This window comes from Nicotiana tabacum, chromosome 13 (assembly GCF_000715075.1).
Source record: "Nicotiana tabacum cultivar K326 chromosome 13, ASM71507v2, whole genome shotgun sequence".
In the NCBI taxonomy this organism is placed as follows: domain Eukaryota; kingdom Viridiplantae; phylum Streptophyta; class Magnoliopsida; order Solanales; family Solanaceae; genus Nicotiana; species Nicotiana tabacum.
In genome coordinates, this window is record NC_134092.1 from 20,655,530 (window position 1) to 20,675,728 (window position 20,199).

Below are 20,199 nucleotides of genomic sequence, written 5' to 3' on the forward strand. Positions count from 1 at the left end.
CATCAAGAGCTAACTTCAAGCCTGCTCGTATGACTCATTTAGCCCCATCAGAAAATGTAGAAGCTTTTGGCGCTCCATAAACTGAACAAATTCACGAGATTTGACACAGTCACAACCAGGAATTGGTGCCAAACTATCAAATTCCGCCCAAAGCACTCTCAATTTTGAGAAGTAAGTTGAAATTGAGTTAGTGCCCTGATTAGTAGTAGCAATTTCTTTGTGGATTTGAAAAATCCTAGAAACAATCCACATTATCAAAACGCTCCTTCAAATCATCCCATACCGCACCAGCATTTGAGGAATACACCATTCCACTCAGTAATTCTGGTGAAACACAGTTCATCAACCAAGACAATACAATCGCATTACAACGTTCCCAGAGGTCAACAAGATTCGTACCGTAATTCTCCCTTTTGCATTTGCTGTTAATGAAACCTAGCTTGTTTCGACCTAGGATTGCAATCTTCATTGCCCGGATCCACACAGAGTAATTTTTGTGTCCTCTCAATTATAACGAAATCAATATAGCTCCTGAATTATAATTTGAATTCAAGAAGAGCGGATGATTGTGACTTAGTTTTTAAGGTTCGATGTTATCGACTGTCGCCATTGATGATCTTCCTTCCAAGCTTCGAGATAATGAAAAGTGGAAGACAATAGGACCACACTAATAGCCGTGTGGCTCTGATACCATGTTGAATTCAGCTATCCATGGAGTTCTGCCACGGTGATTGAGTTGAATTACTCTGTTAGCTGAAGAAGGAGGTGGCATAAATGAATCTTAGGGAATATTCTAGAAGAGGAGAGAGAAATTATAATATTTCATTCCTAGTGTAAAATTTATTTGTACATGTGTATATAATGTGTGAAGACTAATCTAACTGTGGTTAGTACTATAGCTAACTCTAGTTACTCTAACTCTAGCATAGTCTAAGTTAGTTATAACTAACAAATGGATAACTAACAAAGCTAACCACCACTATCACTACTAATCTCAACACTCTCCCTCAAGCTAGAGGGTAAGAACAAGTTTTCAACCCCCAGCTTTATATTTCACTCAGTGTTCGGTTCCTTATTAGTTATTAGGGCTCGACGAAATTCTGATCCGCACAGGAAAGTCCCACATTGAGGGTTAAAGTATTTTCTAAAAAAGAGGACTTCATATCAAGGCTCGAACCCGAGACTTGTAGTTAATATGAACGAGTACTTACCTCCACCACAATCCGTGTTGGTGATTTTGCTATATCAATATACATTTTTTCAAGAAACTCTTCCTTTCTTAATCAACTTTCTAGTGTGCATAGTTTTATATATTTATTACAGAAAATTACAACAAATTTCGTTGAATATGGCAGTTGACATATTTTTTAAAGTCTCTTTCCATTATTGATAATTATAGAGAAAACTTGCATGTCTTCATATTATCGATGCTACTCTGTTAAGTATATCCGATTCGATTATGTTACAAATTTAATTTTATGTTTTGCATTAATGAGGACCAATTATGAGTACTTGTCCTCCGAAAATCGATTTTAAGGTATGTAATTGTCACAAACGATCGATATATTTTAGTTATCTATTCGAAAAAGAAACTGTGTGTGTATATATATATATATATATATATATATATATATATATATATATATATATATATATATATATATATATATATATATATATATACTTTTAGCTAAATATGAGTATGTTCGAACAGAGTCCCGAGTGCTCGGGTTAGTAATTTGGTAAATAACAGTGTAACATCTTGCTAATAACTTTTGGATATAATGTGGTCGTGCAATTTTAGTACTTTATTTTTGTAAGTTAATTGTTGACTTGATAAACCCGTCAGTAAAGTGTGCACATAAAGATTTTTTGAGTGTCTATATGTGTGAAGCAGAAAAGGTGGATATTAAATTAAGGTGATCACTTAGATGGTAATATTTCAAAATTTCAAAGATTATTATTGTCTTTTTTTCTCTGCTTTGTTAGGTTTTATTGTTAGGGACTAATTTTCTCCTTCTAGATTAAGGAACATTTTCTCTTACTATTTCTCCTCAAATAGCCTAACCTTCAACGAGGATCTAGAATATAGGATATACATGTACATCTTATATTCTACAAGTAACTTGTCACAATTTTTTTAATCGCGAATATGTTACGCAAGAAATGAAAATTTATCCGCACATATTATTTACACTAATTAAACTGTATGTAATAATATATATTAATTAACTATAATTAAGCGGTAATCATTACCAAAGGACTCTCGAGAAATTGTGTGATTTTTTCATAAAATAATTAAGTGCTTGACTAATAATAGTGATAGCATCATAAGTCGTCACCATATGCGTACTTAGCAAAAGGACAAGTCATACCATAGGTTTCTTAGTTGTCATAGCTTTGAAAATTACATTGATTTTAATTTGATCCCAACTTGAGTTAGTCAAATTTAAAAATTGTATTTTTCAACTTTATCATATTTTGTTTCTCCAAGAAGCAACTCAGAGTTGATCTCTATTTGGCCATTCCTATGTATGCAAGGTCAGCAGCAAGATGGTACTAATTCTTTTTTAGTAAGAGAAGTGCAAATTTATTTTTGGGATTTTTTACTGCACATACTATAATACAAACTTATCTTTAATTAAAATTTTCTATTTAAAATAGCTCGCTGGTGCGTTTAAATAGGATTTGCGACGAATAGATCCTCTAAAGGGGTAAGTTGTACTTTACCAAAAGAAATTTCATTGCCAAGGCTACATGCTAATTTTTTATTGTAAAAACTAACCTCGTTATGTAGTAGTCGAGTCATTTGGCCTTTTTAAAGAAATTATCAAAAACTTTGGCTAAGCTCGCTAAGCCGGTCAAACTAGCTTATAAGCACCTTTTGGTTTATTTATGCGTTTGGTAAATACTCAAAATGCTTATAAGCCAAGTGCTTATAAGCTAAAATCAGCCATAAGTCATAAGTTGGTCACCCTCAACTTATGCCTTTTTAGCTTATAAGCATTTTTAGTTTGACCAAGACTTTTACTAGTTATCCTTAATAATATTTTCTAATTCACAAAATATTTTTCCCAAAATAAATTTTCTAACTTTCTTTTCATTCCATATTCATTGTTCATCTTTTTCTTTACAAAGAAACTTTTTAATTTATAACCTTTTGTAAAGTTTTTAAGGATATTTTAGTCATTTTAATAAAAGAACAATTTATCAGCACTTTTCTACCAAACACATCAACTGCTTATTATCAGTTTCAGCCCGTCTATCCAAACACTTAAATGCTTATTTAAAAAATCAGCTTCAGCACTTAAAAATATTTTTCAACACTTCAAGCTTATCAGCTATTTACAATTGCATATCCAAACAGGCTCTTAATTAAAAACAGCATGACTTTGGATAGAAAATAAGGCGAAACTATTGTACTGAAATTTTATAAGAACAGACTGAACAATTAATTTCTCCAAGACCTAAAAACTGGCTGTTCTTTGGCAGACTTGTTACTTCCACACCCTTAATTGTGAAAAGCCACTACTAAAATACAGGAACTAGCTACCGACAAATTTTTAGCTAGACAAATTTTTAGCTAAACAAATTTTTTTTTATCGTTAATCCTATTTAGTATATATTATTGATAAGTTATCAAAAGATTCTATTAGTTACGAGCTATTTAGCAACAGATTAATGACACATTTCCGTTTTTATGCAGTGAGCACACTGTCTTGACATCGCTCCTCAGTTAATGATCATTGACTTTTTGTTAATATCATTAAATAAAAGGTAGGACTTTCATATTGCCGATGTCATTCCTTGTCAGCTTAATTAATTCACGTTAATTAGCGTATAGTTATACATTACTCCCTTCGATCTATTTTAATTGACTAGTCTTAAAGTATGCATTTTGCGCGTGTACCTCATCTCAATAAGTATGACAGTTTTTAAAAAGTCACATAAATATTATATTACAAATTATGTTTGAGATATATACTAAAGTTAAACCAAGAAAGTATAAAATCATGAAAATAATGATTAGTGTCGATATTTAATTAACTCAATAAAGAAAGAAACTCTACCTTATAAAAATCCTTAAAATCTTAAATATTAGTTCCACTAAAAATAAATCATTATTTATAATTACGATTTTTATTTAACAAGAACGACACTTATAATGATTACGACGGGTAAAGTTGATAAACATTTTATGTTAATATTTTATATTTTTAAGATATGTAGTGTCAAATATAGATAGATAGATTAGACTCGTCTATCGAAAAGTTTTTAGTGCAGACATTGATTCTTAAATCATATTCTATAAATTAGAGTGAAATTTAATTAGTTGGATTCAAAATTTTAAATAATACATAAATTTTTAAATGTTAATATAATTTTTTAACATGGAATTATTTGTTGAAGAAACAGTTTAGTTTTTAAAGCTACAAAAGTGAAGAAGTCGACCAACTTCAACTCTGTGACAACTAACTTCATATAAATTACTTCACAAATTTTTAGATTGTAGGCACCTTAAATATTTTACTTTTAGTTAGGTTTATTTCCAGAACTTTATAGTTATTTTATACTTTCAGATTATTTATTTTTCAAAACTAACATATAAAAAGTAACTATTTAGGTATTATCAAAATCATTCTTAGAAACCACAATAACTAATAATTCCAAAGCAAAAATCCTGGTTGTGTCCAATCAATAATTATTTTGGCTTTGTTTATGCTTTTAGGTTTTATAATGTTTAGATAAACATACTCATATCTACCTAACGTGAGAGCGTTAATATTTTTGGAATTAAGATTAGTTATTTTACCCAATTCAAATAAGGAATTAATATACTTGTAAGGAAAGACTTAGTAGTTAAAATTTTATTTATTTTAAAATCTTAAATATTAGGTAAATCGTTAAATGACGATTTTGCCTAGTGCAAGATTATCTTTTGAAAGGTTAAAAAAGGAGAACGACATTTCGCTAAGGGCCTTCGTGTTTTTAATATATTATTATAGACTTTTTGACTGTTTTACACATATTAAGGAATTCACCTATTAACATTAATTAACAACGAAATTGACCATATTAACCGTAATTTATTCATTAGAAATACAACAAATACTCCTAGGCTCTTTACTCTAAGGGCAACTTTGGAATAAAAAAAGTTAATTCCTGCTTGATATCTAAAAAAACCAAATATTGTGGACCACAAAAAAGGTCAAAAAATCAATTAAAGTGGACCAAAGGGAGTAATAAAGAATTTGAGAAAACTTAAAGAGAAAAGATGATTAAATTTCTCTTGTATAAACTGAAGATAGGCCTGTGCTGTTTTAATTTTCTATAAGAAATAGTAGTACAATAAATTAATTGAGGAAACAGCTAGTATAAAGTATAAACTAAAGTCTTAGTATATATTAAGAACGTGTTTGATGTAAAACAACTATAACAACAAGGTCAGTTGAATCCCACAAGTGGGGTTTGAGAAATATAGTGTGTACGCAGACCTTACTCGTACCTTAGGAAGGTAGCTACAGAGGCTGTTTCCGGTTAAGAACATGCTTGATGTGAACTATATAATTTTTTTATGATAGTTTAAATATTAGTAAAGCAAGCATTTAGTTTTTTAATCTATTAAAATTAGAACTTAAAACTAAAACTAAACTAGCACTTGGCCGTCCACGCCATTAATAATTAGTTCCTTTGATTTCCGCTATACTCATTTTGAAGGGGGGTTTATTAATTCTTAAAAAAAATTAAAATAAGGAGTAGTAGAGAGGAGGTACGAGCTAAGAATCCTTCAAGTGTTTTTTCTCTCTTTGGCTATCTATTCAGCATTTAACAACCTATGGAAAAAAAAAGCTACTTAATATAGCTACGACCTCTAAATATATACGTCTTTTTTTTTCAGTTGATTTATGTAAAATCCTAGCAAGCAATCCGTTTACCGCAACTGATGTTCTACTTAATGGAAAGGGGAAAAGTTTTTTATATCAATGAACTGTTTTAAGAGTGGTCCAAGTTGAAAATGTAAACCAATAAATAAATGCCCTTGCTATCATTCAGTAGAAACTAGAAAGTATCCACAAGGCGTCTTTGATGTTAAGTCACCCAAGGGTTTTCAAGATTTAATATATATATATATATATATATATATATATATATATATATATATATATATATATAAAAGATGTATTATTTATTTTATATACATATATAGCTAAAGGACGATCAATTGATCACCCTTCGTATGTTGTACGTACCTCCGTCCAGCCCTATCTATCTGACGAAAATAGAGGTACCACTACTTCGCCTCTTTGTTGGACCACTGGGGTAAACACAATGGTCTCTGACCAGAACAAGGAACCACTTCGAGTTTGGATTGTTTATACAAACAAATAAATAAAACACTATCTAGCTAGTACAGGATCCATAAGAAGAAAAAGGAAAGAAATAAAATAGAAACGGAAAAAACAAAATAGCATCTAGATAGGCTTTCCATTTTTTAATCACAAGAAGCAATCAACTACAGGAGCTGACTTTCCCAACTTGAACTCTAAATCATTCTCCAATGGCGTCAAGTTCAAATCCAAACATAAAACTCTTCGACTATTATTTGATTTCTTTACAACATGATTAGGAACTTGAATACTATTTTCATTTGTCATACCTCTATGCCTTCTCATATGCCCACCTAAAGCTTGACCTATAGGAAACTCAACCCCACATATTGAACACTCATGTGTTTTTGGTTTAGGTGGAGATGTTGGCAACTGATGAAAATTCAATTCTCCCATTAATCTTGGCTTCTTATGACTTGCTCTATGACCTCCAAGAGCTTGGAATGAAGAAAATTGTCTATTGCAAGTTTTGCACTCGAAAACTCGACTAGGAGAATTGTTGATTGTGTCAAAATGATTTTCTTGGCTAGAAAAAAGCATCAAGTAATTTGCCATTGTTGTTATATTGGTTCGAAATTCTCCTTCTCTTTCTCTCTTTATTGGTAGAACGACCATGATTTCTTGCAATGCTGGGAAATGGTATATTTTCGGTTTACGAATAAGAATGGACTTTAAAATCGGATGCCCTCAGCGAGAAAGGTCCTGACCCTACCAACCAAGTATCAAACAGAAAGAAGAGAAAGAATGGAGGTTTTTTTTTTTGGTTGAATATTCTTGGGGGAGAAAAGGAGAGTTGGTTAACTGGTTTTGGTTGGAAAAGAAAGAATGAATTAATTGAGGAACTCCATAGCCATTGGAGTAGGTTATTTATAAGGGGTTTATTAGTCTAGTAGTTTGACTATGGGCTTAGTTGGCTTATTTGTAATGAATAAATTGGCACATTTCTTGGGGGATAAGTAAGTTAGATACATTCTGTTTAGACGAATTTACTGTGGGGATAATTAATTGCTATGGTAAAATCGTCATACATGAAATGTGATTATATAACAAGCTTAAGTAATTGATACCAAAAGAACTATTTTAAAAAAAAAAGGATATATATATATATATATATATATATATATATATATATATATATATATATATATATACTGACAATGTAAAAATTTTACAAACTAATTAATATAATTTAATTTGTTATAGAAAGTTGTACGGGAGAAGGTTCAAAGAAACGAAGGGAGATAGTGCTTATCAACGAGATGTAAGTTGGAAGTTTTAGTTTAAAATGTTAAATGTTTCTTTGTAATTAATATGTTTAATTATAAATTTCAGAGTTGATAGAAAGGCTGTAATCTTATGGAATGATTTCTCAGAGATAGACGATCATGTGCTACAAAAATTGATTGATAAAAAATCTGTTGTTGCGCATGTGATATTAGGAAAACATCATATAGAGGTAATACATCAAGAACTTTGGTAGTGGTGGTGGTGGTTGGGGGGTGGGGGTGGGGTACTTCTAGAAATGGACGTATATGTAGATGGAAGTAGCTGCAAAATCATAGAAATTTGCTAATTGTCTTTTGGCATTTTGAAGTGTGAATTTGTGAGCCATCATCGAATAGGCAAGCCAAGCTTGACGGTATGTGAGTATTAAATTATACGAAGCGGATCCAGGATTTTGGGTGTGCACTATTAAGAAGAGGTAGATCCATAATATAAATTTTACGGGTTCAACCTTTAGTTCTTACGATTGGGTACCCATTGCACATTTGGAATTATAAGTTCAAATTTTTGTTTTTTTAAAATAGCAATTTTCTTACATCTATATATGTTTTCCATGTTAAAAATATTGAGATCAGTTGAACTCATTGACTATATGGTACATCATACACTGCTACTAGTTTTAATATACACATTTTGTTTAATCATATAAGATTTTACAGCGACAAAAGAAGAATAGGAAATTCAATGTGTGAAAATTTTGAAAGAATTAACCAAACAAAAAAAAAAGAAATAAAAAGAAAAAGTACTTAATTAATAAGCAAAAAATAACACCAGACACGCCCATCTCCCATGGGCGTCTACTTCTAGAAAAAAGAAGAAGAAAAAATAACAAGATTGACATAAGATTTGAACTCACAAACTCACTTAAAGAGGTACACTTAATAATCATCACATCATATAATAGTTTGAGCATGAGTGCACACACATATATTTAAATATCGTTTGAAAAATATAACATTACTATACATGATTTAGGGCGGGGAACATGAATTCACGTGCCCCATGGAACCCCCCTAGATACGCCCCTGGAATTATAACCCAATATATAATAAAAATAAAATTTCAAATCCGTAAACTTCAAATCTTAATTTCGCTTCCGTAAAGAACTTAAATATTTCTAGATGTCCTTCCGTTTTCTAGTTCTTCTTTTTCTACTATTCGTGAGTCCATTCTCACTCAAAAAAAAGAAAAGAAGGTGGAAGGTCGTGAGTCACGAGTCGTGACTGGCGATTATTAAATATTTTGCGTAAATTCGTGGCACCTTCATTCTTCTTGGATATTGTTTTGGTCTTTTCCCACCTGAGTTTCTGTTGTTACTTGGAATCAATAATTGTCAAAACTCGACAAGTTTTTATCATTTGCCATTAAATTCGTATACGGATTTAAAATTTAAATTTTAATAAATTTAACCTTGCAATAAATTTATTATATTATTAAAACTATAAATTCAAATTTAATATTTGTTGAGAATTTAATATTTGTTGGGGGTCGGAAAGGGTTTATTACTGTACTAATTAATAAGCACATCAAAGACATGCGGGATATCTGGGAGCCATTATACATATTATGTGTATGTAAATTGTAAATTTGTAATGAATATATTTGACTTAGATTTTGTGTATCATACTTCTTGACAATATTGTAAACAATAAAACAAATACAATAAGTTACCAATAATTCTGGTGATGATGCTCCTATGGATCCCTTTCGTGCATTTTTTATTTTTTGGTTGCTTTTACCTTGAATTAATCAGCATTAAAATTTAATTGTAAAATTAAAAATTGTGGTAATTGTCCGTACTTGTTCATGTACTTGTTCGTACTTGTCGTGCAGAGATATATGGATTACTATAATATTTTTGGTGTTTATTTTTCTAAATGGAAAAATTCATAAATATTATTCTACTTATTTTGATATTACTAGAAGGATTAGTATTATATTGAACACAACTACTGGACGGTTAGTCAACTGTTATGATGTACTACTTACTCCCTTGCGTGTATAGTGATGTTGCTATATACATTTTCAAGCAAATTAATAATCTTCCTTTATTAATTATTTTTGTAGCTCTAAGTAGTTTTATAAAGGACGATTTGTGTTTCACTTATAGGCTGTGATGACGCCCAACACTATAGCTAGGCAAGCCAACTAATAAATTAAATATTTATTAATAAAATTTAAATCCAAAAAAAATAATAAGACACCAAATTCTACCAATGTGTATGCCAATACCTGGTGTCACAAGTGTATGACCATCTAGTAGATTATACAAAACTCTAAATACTGTCTGAAATGAAAATAGACAGAATTAAAATACAAGAAGAGGCACTGGTAGCTGCAGGACGGCTCAGAAAGGCAGCTCACCACTATGCCTCGGGATGACGTGGATATGTGATGATAGGTCCTCCACTAGTACCTGTCTCAGATCCTGAATAAAAAGTGCAGCAAGTGTAGTATGAGTACGTAAACAACGTGTACCCAGTAAGTATCAAGCCTAATCTCAAAGTGGTAGAGACGAGATGGTCGACTTTGACACTCACTATGGTTGAATAATAAAAATTGAAATAAAACTAGAATATCTAAATTAGCATGATTCACAGAATTTACAATAATTTATTTAACCAACATAAATAATTAAATTCCTTCAGATGCAACAATTCTCAATATATTAATTAAATTATTTCAATTCCAATAAATTTTTAATTTATCAATTAGTCTCATTTACACGAATAACAATAATTTCTTAACAAGCAGGAATAATAATCACTATTGTGTACGACTGTCGAGGTCGTACGACCCGATCCAGAATATTGTGTATACTGCCGAGGGACGTGCGACACGATCTATAGATGCATCTATCCTGCCGAGGCGTTCGGCCCGACCCACAAGAAAGGAGGACATTTTCTTATGTACCTCCGGAATACGAGTATTTATTATAAAATTTATTCGAGAGGATAATAATTTATTTCAACAATTAATTAATCTAAACAAAAATAAAGCATATGAAAATTTCATCTTTTACTACCTTTCATAACAATTCACAATATATACATCAAATAATTTAATTAATAAAGAATATAATTTACACAAGTAATTCATGCTTTGAGTCCTAAAATACCCAGACTTTAGCATTAATAGTAGCTACGCACGGACTCTCGTCACCTCGTGCATACGTAGCCCCCGCAATTAGCAACAATTATTTAATTTAATCACCTATGGGATAAATTTTCCCCTCACAAGATTAGACAAGAGACTTACCTCGTCTTGCTCCAATTTAATCCACTAGTAGGCCTTTTCCTCGATTATCCAACTTCAATTGGCTCGAATCTAACCAACAATAATTCGATACAATCACTAAAATTTATAGGAATCAGTTCTATAAGAAAATACTACATTTTCAATAAAATTTCGAAATTAATTAAAATTTCGTCTGTGGGGCCCACATCTCGAAATCCGGCGAAAGTTACGAAATCCGACAACCCATTCATTTACGAGTTCAACATACCAATTTCACTCAAATCCGACTCCGGATCGACACCGAAATCTCAAATATTTATTTCTATGAGATTTCTAAAATTTTCTCAAATTTATATCTCAAAATACTAATTAAATAGTGAAAATAATGATATATTCGTGTATATTGACCAAATCCGAGTTGGAATCACTTACCCCAATGTCTTTCCTTGAAAATCTATCAAAAGTCGCCTCTGCTCAAGCTCAAGTTCGTCAAAAATGGCAAATGAGACGAATGCCCCTCTTTTTATAACTTACAGATCTGTCCAGTCCGATCAGGGAGCACGATCACGGAGTCCGATCAGGGAGCTCCATCAGGGAGTCCAATCAGTGAGCTCGATCAGGGAGTCCAATCAGGGAGGTCGATCAGGGAGCTCGATCAGGGAGTTCGATCAGGGAGCTCGATCAGGAGCTCGATCAGGGAGTCCGATCAGGGAATCCGATCATGGAGCTCGATCATGGAATCCGATCATGGAGCTCGATCATAGGAGCTCAATCAGGGAGTCCGATTTTTAGGGAGTCCGATCATAGGCCTCGGTCTTGGGCTCGATCATAGCCCAGAATTTCCAGCAGAAGAGAAAAATTGCAGCAGCTGTTTAAGTCCAATTTTTGATCCGCTAATCATCCGAAACTCACCCAAGGCCCTCGGGACCTCAACCAAATATACCAACAAGTCCTAAAACATCATTCGAGCTTATTTAAAATCTCAAATCACATAAAACAACGCTAAAACCACGAATTATGCTCCAATTCAAGTTTAATGAAACTTAAAATTTCCAACTTCTACATTCGAAGTCGAAACTTATCAAATCAAGTCCGATTGATCTCAAATTTTGCACACAAGTTATAAATAACATAACAGAGCTATAAAAAGTTTTGGAACTGTATTCCGACTCCGGTATCAAAAAGTCAACTCCCCGGTCAAACTTCCAAACTTAAATTCTTGTTTTAGCCATTTTAAGCCTAATTTACTACGGACTTCCAAATAAAATTCTGATCATGCTCCTAAGTCCAAAATTACCATACGGAGCTGTTGGAATTATCAAAATTTTATTCCGAGGTCGTTTGCACATAATTCGATATCCGATCACTATTTGAACTTAAACTTTTAATTTTTCATCAAAATTCCATATCTCGGGCTAGGCACCTCAGAATTTGATTTCGGGCATACGTCCAAGTCCCAAATCACGATACGGACCTACAGGAACTGTCAAAATACTGATCCAAATCTATTTGCTCAAAATGTTGACCAAAGTTAACTCAATTGAGTTTTAAAGCTCTAATTCACCTTTTAAATCCATTTTTACATAAAAACTTTCCGAAAAATTTTACGGACTACGCACGCAAGTCGAGTAATGATAAATAGTGCTTTTTGAGGTCTTAGAACATAGAATTAATAATTAAATTTAAAGATAACATTTTGGGTCATCACACTTTTAATCACTAAAAATGTGAGGAAAATTTCAGACGATCAAGTATATTCAACCTTCAACTAATTGATATTTGATCTCTCTGCCCGTGAATCTCAAATTCAATGAATTATTAACTATTACATCTTTTAATTATCCATGTTTTAGTTTTAAGTTTATATTGTTACTTCATATACATGATCATTGTTCTACAATAATCTAAATGTAACATATTTTCTATATAGAGGGACCGAAAATACACATTTTAATAATTGAAGGTTAAATATGTTTAGTCATAAGAATATCACACGAACTCATATTAGAATTTATCAATAACTGAGGGTTTAAAATGCTATTATTTAATTTTGTAAATCTGTTACTCTGTAAATTTACGTACCAATTACTTATATTTATATCAAGAACTTGCATGTCTTGATCATATTATTGGCACTCTCTTTTATAAGTTTATTTAGTATAACAGATGAATAACTCCACTAATTCAAGTTTGGTTTCTGTCAATATTTTTATGCTAATGTTACTTTTTGTATATATTAATGAGGACCATGATGTGAGTAATACTTGTGATGAGTAGTTAGAGGTGTAGCCGGACTGAAGGATTTGGGTTATGAAATCGAATTCATAACTCGTTTTAATTAATTGGCAATTAAATATTTATATATATTTAATAGATTTTATAGTATAAATACAAATTTAAGCAAAAACGATTGTGTTCATCCGAACCTGTAGGTCATACTCTAGATTCGTAGTACACAAAAAAAGATTTTCTGAGTATTTGTGTGTGAAAGAGAAAAGGCAGATACAGAGGTCGTGACTTAGATAGCAATCCTTTCAAATTTTCCAAGATTAGTTTGTCCATTTTTCTCTTCATTGTTAGGTTTTATTGGAAGGGAACTTCAAAAAGTATAACTGATTGTTTTCTCCTTCTAGATTAAAGACCATTTTCTTTAATTACTATTTCTCCTCAAATATCCAAATCTCAATGAGGATCTGAATTCATACATATGTTGTATTCATCTTATATTCTGTAATTAACTTTTCCTAGGTTTGAAAGAGGATACATTACCCAACGACTCTTGAAAAAATATGTCATGTCTAAGACATAACATATAAGACATGAATGAAAAGTATATTCTCTATAACAACTTAAATTTCAGATTATATGGTCATATAATTCAAAATGATTAGAGCAGGCAAGATGTCTTGGCGCAGATCTCACTGCACAAAGACAAAATACGAAATATTCATCTTGCTGGAATTAACAAAAAATTTATCCAAAAGTTAGTTGGAAGAACTTGGGTGATTTTTCATCATATAATTAATTGCTTTGACAAATAATAGTGATAACATCACTAGCAAATTAATTCTACTGATTAAGTCGTCACTGGATGTGTACTTAGCAAAAGGACTAGTCATTGTCGTAGGTGATGGGTCCATCATACAAAAGCCAAAGTAATAGGCACGTGACTAAGAAAAATATTTGGCTGAGAATTTCTTTGGTTTGGTAGCCAACTTTGTTGAATTTTTTTGGTTTGGTAGCCAACTTTGTTGAATTGTCAACATTGAAGAAAAAGAAGGGAAAATGTGTGCAAATTGTCAAATATAATAGGCTTTGGAGAGTGAAACTTTGGCTATAAAAAGAGAGCTTCAACTCTCATTTCTACACACCAACAAAGAGAGAAAGAAAGAGTGAGGTTTCACAGACAAGATATAAGAAAATAGTCAGTGAGAAAAATAGAGAGTGAGCGATATTATAGTGAGGTGGGAATATCAAAAGAGGGTTATTTCTTTTGAGTGTTGTAGTGGTCTTTGGAGTATTTTACTCAGACCTACAAAGTGCAAAATTCCTTGCTATAGTGATATCAGTTGCTCGTCTCGGGGCCGTGATTTTTTTTTCTTTTTCAAAAGGGTTTTCCACGTAAAACTCTTGGTGTCGTTGTCACTCTTTTATTCTTGTTAATTACTGTATCTCGGTGCTACGTTATTATTCCGCTTTTATTACTCTGAACATTATTTCTGTAGGGGGTTTATTCCCAATAACTAGTATCAGAGCACATGTTCTGCTCGCTCACAAAAGTACTATTCACTGTCGGTAGTACTATACTCGGTGAAAAAAATATCCGGAGTAAAGTACGAGGTAGCATAATTCAACGGAGATAATGGTTTATCAACATGGCAAAGAAGGATGAGGGATCTGCTCATACAACAATGATTACACAAGGTACTAGATACTGATGCCAAAAAGCCTGATACCATGAAAGCTGAAGATTGAGCTCACTTGGATGAAAGGGTTGCTAGTGCAAACGGGTTGCACTTATCAGATGATGTGGTAAATAACATCATTGATGAAGACACCGCATGTGAAATCTGGACAAGATTGGAAAGCCTATAAATGTCCTGACAAATAAATTGTACTTGAAGAAGCAATTATACGCCCTACACATGGGTGAAGGTACAAAATTTTGTCAAATTTAAATGTATTTAACGGTCTAATCACACAGCTCGCCAACCTTAGAGTGAAAATCGAGAAAGAAGATAAAGCCATCTTGCTATTGAATTCGTTGCCATCTTCGTACGATAATTTGGCAACAACCATCCTGCACGGTAAGACTACCATTGAGTTGAAAGACATCACACCGGCTCTTCTACTCAATGAGAAGATGAGAAAGAAGCCTGAAAATCAAGGACATGTTCTCATCACAGAAGGTAGAGGCATGAGTTATAAAAGGAGTTTGAGTAACTATGGTAGATTCAGAGCTCGTGAGAAGTCTAAGAACCAATCCAAATCAAGAGCTAGAAATTGCTACAATTGTGATTAACCAGGTCACTTCAAAAGAGATTGCCCAAATCCAAAGAAGGGCAAAGGTGAAACTAGTGGCCAGAAGAATGACGACAACACAACCGCCATAGTGCAAAACAATGATAATGTTGTCCTCTTTATAAACGAGGAAGAGGAATGCATGCACTTATCAGGTCCAGAGTCGGAATGGGTGGTTGATATAGCAGCATCTTACTATGTCACACCGGTAAGAGATCTTTTTTGCAAATAATTAGCAGGTGATTTCGGCACTGTGAGAATGGGTAACACAAGTTACTCAAAGATTGCGGGGATTGGTGATATTGTATCAAGATAAATGTCGAATGTACATTGGTTCTAAAGGACGTGCGACATGTACCTGATTTGCGGATGAACTTGATCTCGGGAATTGCTTTAGACCGAAATGGATACGATAACTATTTTATAAATCAAAAGTGGAGACTCACCAAGGGATCATTGGTGATTGCAAAAGGAGTTGCTCGTGGCACATTGTAATGGACAAATACAGAAATATGCCAAGGTGAATTGAGCGCGGCACAAGATGAGATTTCTGCAGATTTTGGCACAAAAGAATGGTCATATGAGCGAAAAGGGATTGCGGATTCTTACTAGGAAATCACTCATTTCTTATGCCAAAGGTACAACGACAAAACCTTGTGACTACTGTTTATTTGGTAAGCAACATAGAGTCTCATTTCAAATATCATCTGAAATAAAATTGAATATACTTGATTTGGTATATTCTGATATTTGTGGTACAATGGAAATTGAATTGATGGGCGGTAAAAAATATTTTATTACTTTTATTGATGATACTTCACGAAAATTATGGGTTTATATTTTGAAAACCAAAGATCACGTGTTTTAAGTTTTTTAGAATTTCATGCTCTAGTGGAAAGGGAGACAAGCCAAAAGCTAAAACGTCTCCGAAGTGACAATGGAGGTGAGTACACTTCAAGGGAATTTGAAAATTATTGTTCGAGCCATGGGATCAGACATAAAAAGACTGTTCCTAGAACCCCACAACACAATGGCGTAGTCAAAAATATGAACCGCACCATTGTGGAAAAGGTGAGAAGCATGCTCAGAATGGCTAAACTGCCTAAGTCATTATGGGGTGAAGCAGTTCAGATAGCCTGTTACCTGATCCATAGAAGTCCATCAGTTCTGTTGGCGTTTGGCATCCCAGAGAGAGTTTGGACCAACAAGGAGGTGTCCTACTCGCATATGAAAGTGTTCAGTTGCAGAGCTTTTGCACATGTACCAAAGGAGCAGAGAACAAAGTTGGATGATCAATATGTTCCCTATATATTCATTAGATATAGAAATGAAGAGTTCGGATATAGATTGTGGGATCATGTAAAGAAGAAGGTAATCAGAAGCAGAGATGTAGTCTTTCGAGAAAGTGAAGTTAGAACTGCTGATGATATGCCAGAGAAGGCCAAGAATGGTATAATTCCTAACCTTGTTACTATTCCTTATACTTATAACAATCCCACAAGTGCAGAAAGTTGGACCGACGAGGTTGCCGAGCAGGGGGAGCAACCTGGTGAGGTTATTGAGTAGGGGGAGCAACTTGATGATGATATCGAGAAATTGGAGCACCCCACTCAGGGATAAGAACAACCTCAACCTTTGAGGAGATCGGAAAGGCCAAGGGTAGAGTCATACAGGTACCCTGCCACAGAGTATGTCCTCATCAATGATGAGGGGGAGCCATAAAGTCTTAAAGAGGTATTGTCCCACACAGAAAAGACCAGTGGATGAAAACCATGCAAGAAAAGATGGAATCTCTACAGACGAATGGCACATACAAGCTGGTTGAACCTCCAAATGGTAACAGGCTTCGAACAAAAAAAAGGTATTGATTTCGACGAAATTTTCTCACTTGTTGTCAAAATGACTACTATTTGAACAATTTTGAGCTTAACAGCTTGCGTAGATCTTGAAATGGAGCAGTTGGATATGAAAACTGTATTTCTTCATGGAGATTTGGAAGAGGAGATTTATATGGAGCATCCAGAAGGATTTGAAGTAGCAAAAAAGAAATACATGGTGTGCAAATTGAATAAGAGTCATTATGGATTGAAGTAGGCACCAAGGTAGTGGTACATGAAGTTTGATTCATTCTTGAAAAGTCAAACATACATAAAGACCTATTCTGATACATGTGTATACTTCAAAAGATTTTTTGAGAATAACTTTATTATATTGTTGTTGTATGTGGATGCCATGTTAATTGTAGGAAAAGACAAAGGACTGATCGCAAAGCTGAAGGGAGATTTGTCCAAGTCATTTGATATGAAGGACTTGGGCCCAGCACAATAAATTTTGGGTATGAAGATAGTTCGAGAGCGAACAAGCAGAAAGTTGTGGATGTCTCAATAGAAGTACATTCAACGTGTACTGGAAGGCTTCAACATGAAGAATGCTAAGCCAGTCATCACACCTCTTGCTAGTCATCTAAATTGAGCAAGAAGATGTGTCCTACAACTGTGGAGGAGAAAGAGAACATGGCTAGAGTTCCTTATTCTTCAGCAGTCGGAAGCTTGATGTATGCAATGGTATGCACCAGACCTGATATTACTCATGCAGTTGGTGTTGTTAGCAGATTCCTTGAAAATCCTGGAAAGGAACATTGGGAACCAGTCACGTGGATACTCAGGTACCTAAGTGGTACTGTAGGAGATTGCTTGTGTTTTGGAGGATGTGATCCAATCTCAAGGGTTGCATGAATGCAGATATGGCCGGTGATACTGATAATAGAAACTCAACTACTGGATATCTATTTACTTTTTCAGGGGGAGCTATATCATTGCAGTCTAAATTGTAGAAGTGTGTTGCACTTTCAACAACTGAAGTAGAGTACATTGCCGCTACAGAAGCTGGCAAGGAGATGGTATGGCTCAAGCGGTTTCTTCAAGAGCTGGAATTGCATCAAAAGGAGTATGTCGTTTATTGTGACAGTCAAAGTGCAATAGACCTTAGCAAGAACTCTATGTACCATGCAAGGACCAAACACATCGACGTGAGATATCATTGGATTCGAGAAATGGTAGCGAATGAATCTCTAAAAGTCTTGAAGATTTCTACAAGTAAGAATCCCGCAGATATGCTGACCAAGGTGGTACAAGAGACAAGTTCGAGATATGCAAAGAACTTGTCGGCATGCACTCAAACTAGAAGACAATGCTACCTCCTCTAGATGAATAAAACTGGAGGGGGAGATTGATGGGGTCCATCTCATTCAAAAGCCAAAGTAATAGGCATGTGCCTAAGAAAAATATTTGGCTGAGAATTTCTTTGGTTTGGTAGCCAATTTTGTTGAATTGTCAACATTGAAGAAAAAGAAGGAAAAGTGTATGCAAATTATCAAATATAGTAGGCTTTGGAGAGTGAGGCTTCGGCTATAAAAGGAGAGTGAGGCTCTCATTTCGACACACCAACAAAGAGAGAAAAAAAGAGCGAGGTTTCACATACATGGTATAAGAAAATAGTCTGTGAGAAAAATAGAGAGAGCGATATTGTAGAGAGGTAGGAATATCAAAGGAGGGTTATTTCTTTTGAGTGTTGTAGTGATCTATGGAGTATTTTACTCGGACTTACAAAATATAAAATTCCTTGCTATAGTGATATCAGTTGCTCTTCTCGGGGACGTGTTTTTTTCCCTTATTCAAAAGGGTTTTTCATGTAAAAATCTTGGTGTCGTTGTCACTCTTTTATTCTTGTTAATTATCGTATCTCAGTGTTACATTATTATTCCACTTTTATTAATGTGAATATTATTTTTGTAGGGAGTTTATTCCCAACAATAGGTTTGTTAGTTTTTATATACGCAGAAATTACATTGATTCTATCCCAATTGGAATTAGTCAAATTAAAACGTTATATTTTTCAACTTTTATATTTTGGTTCTTCAAGAAGCAACTTAGAGATGATCTCTATTTAGTCCTACGTGACACTGACCTGGATATACTCCAAATATTTAGATTTTTTGTTGCATTAACAACGTATTTTAATTTGTTGTAGCATGTAGTTTTTCAGGTTATTGATAGTACGTTTTTATAAAAAATTATATATATATATAGGTGATGACTAGTGTAAAATTCTTTTACGTTATCATATGATTTTGTCCTCGCCTCTTTTATAGGTTAAGACGAATTTGGATTCATTTGACTTCACCTTAATTCACGCATTAGATGTAGATAAACTATTTAAACTTCTTGCTGATTAATCTTGTGCTCTCATTGCCTTCCTTTAGCTACTTTTACCCTTTCACCTTTCGGCATGCAGTTTTTTTCTATTCGTTTCCTCCTCTCTTTTTAAATTTTTTTAAACCTTGAGTATGTGTGTGTGAAAATCTTGAAAATTACTAGTATAAATATTACGCTAACGCATATACATGGGTGGATTTATAGTCCAATATGTGGAGCACGTAAATCCGTATTCTTTTTTCTCAAACTAGATATTTTACTATAGGGTTAAAGAGCACAACCGATTAGGTTCTAGAGATTAGCTGTTGTGGCGGATGTATAATTCATTATGCGCTCACGTAGAACCCTGAAAACCAGTATAAATATTACAATAAGTATTATATTTTGAACCCATAATTTTCAAGAACTCAGAGCTTTGAATTCATAAATAATAAATCCTTGTGTATGTGCGTCTGTGTGAAAATCTTGAAAATTACGCGTATAAATATTAAACTAACTCTTAAAGACAATCTTGAATTCGCCTCTAATAGTGTTGCACTGCTAATTTTATGATG

The 20,199-nt window shown here is 33.3% G+C and overlaps 1 protein-coding gene across 1 annotated transcript; it reads right to left on the minus strand.

Moving 5' to 3' along the window:
- Positions 1–6,220: 6,220 nt before the first annotated feature.
- On the minus strand, positions 6,221–7,248 carry LOC107809144 (zinc finger protein ZAT11-like). Its single transcript, XM_016633766.2, has one exon. It carries the CDS (start codon positions 7,002–7,004, stop codon positions 6,498–6,500), a length of 507 nt encoding a protein of 168 aa, XP_016489252.1. The 5' UTR covers positions 7,005–7,248; the 3' UTR covers positions 6,221–6,497.
- Positions 7,249–20,199: the final 12,951 nt, after the last annotated feature.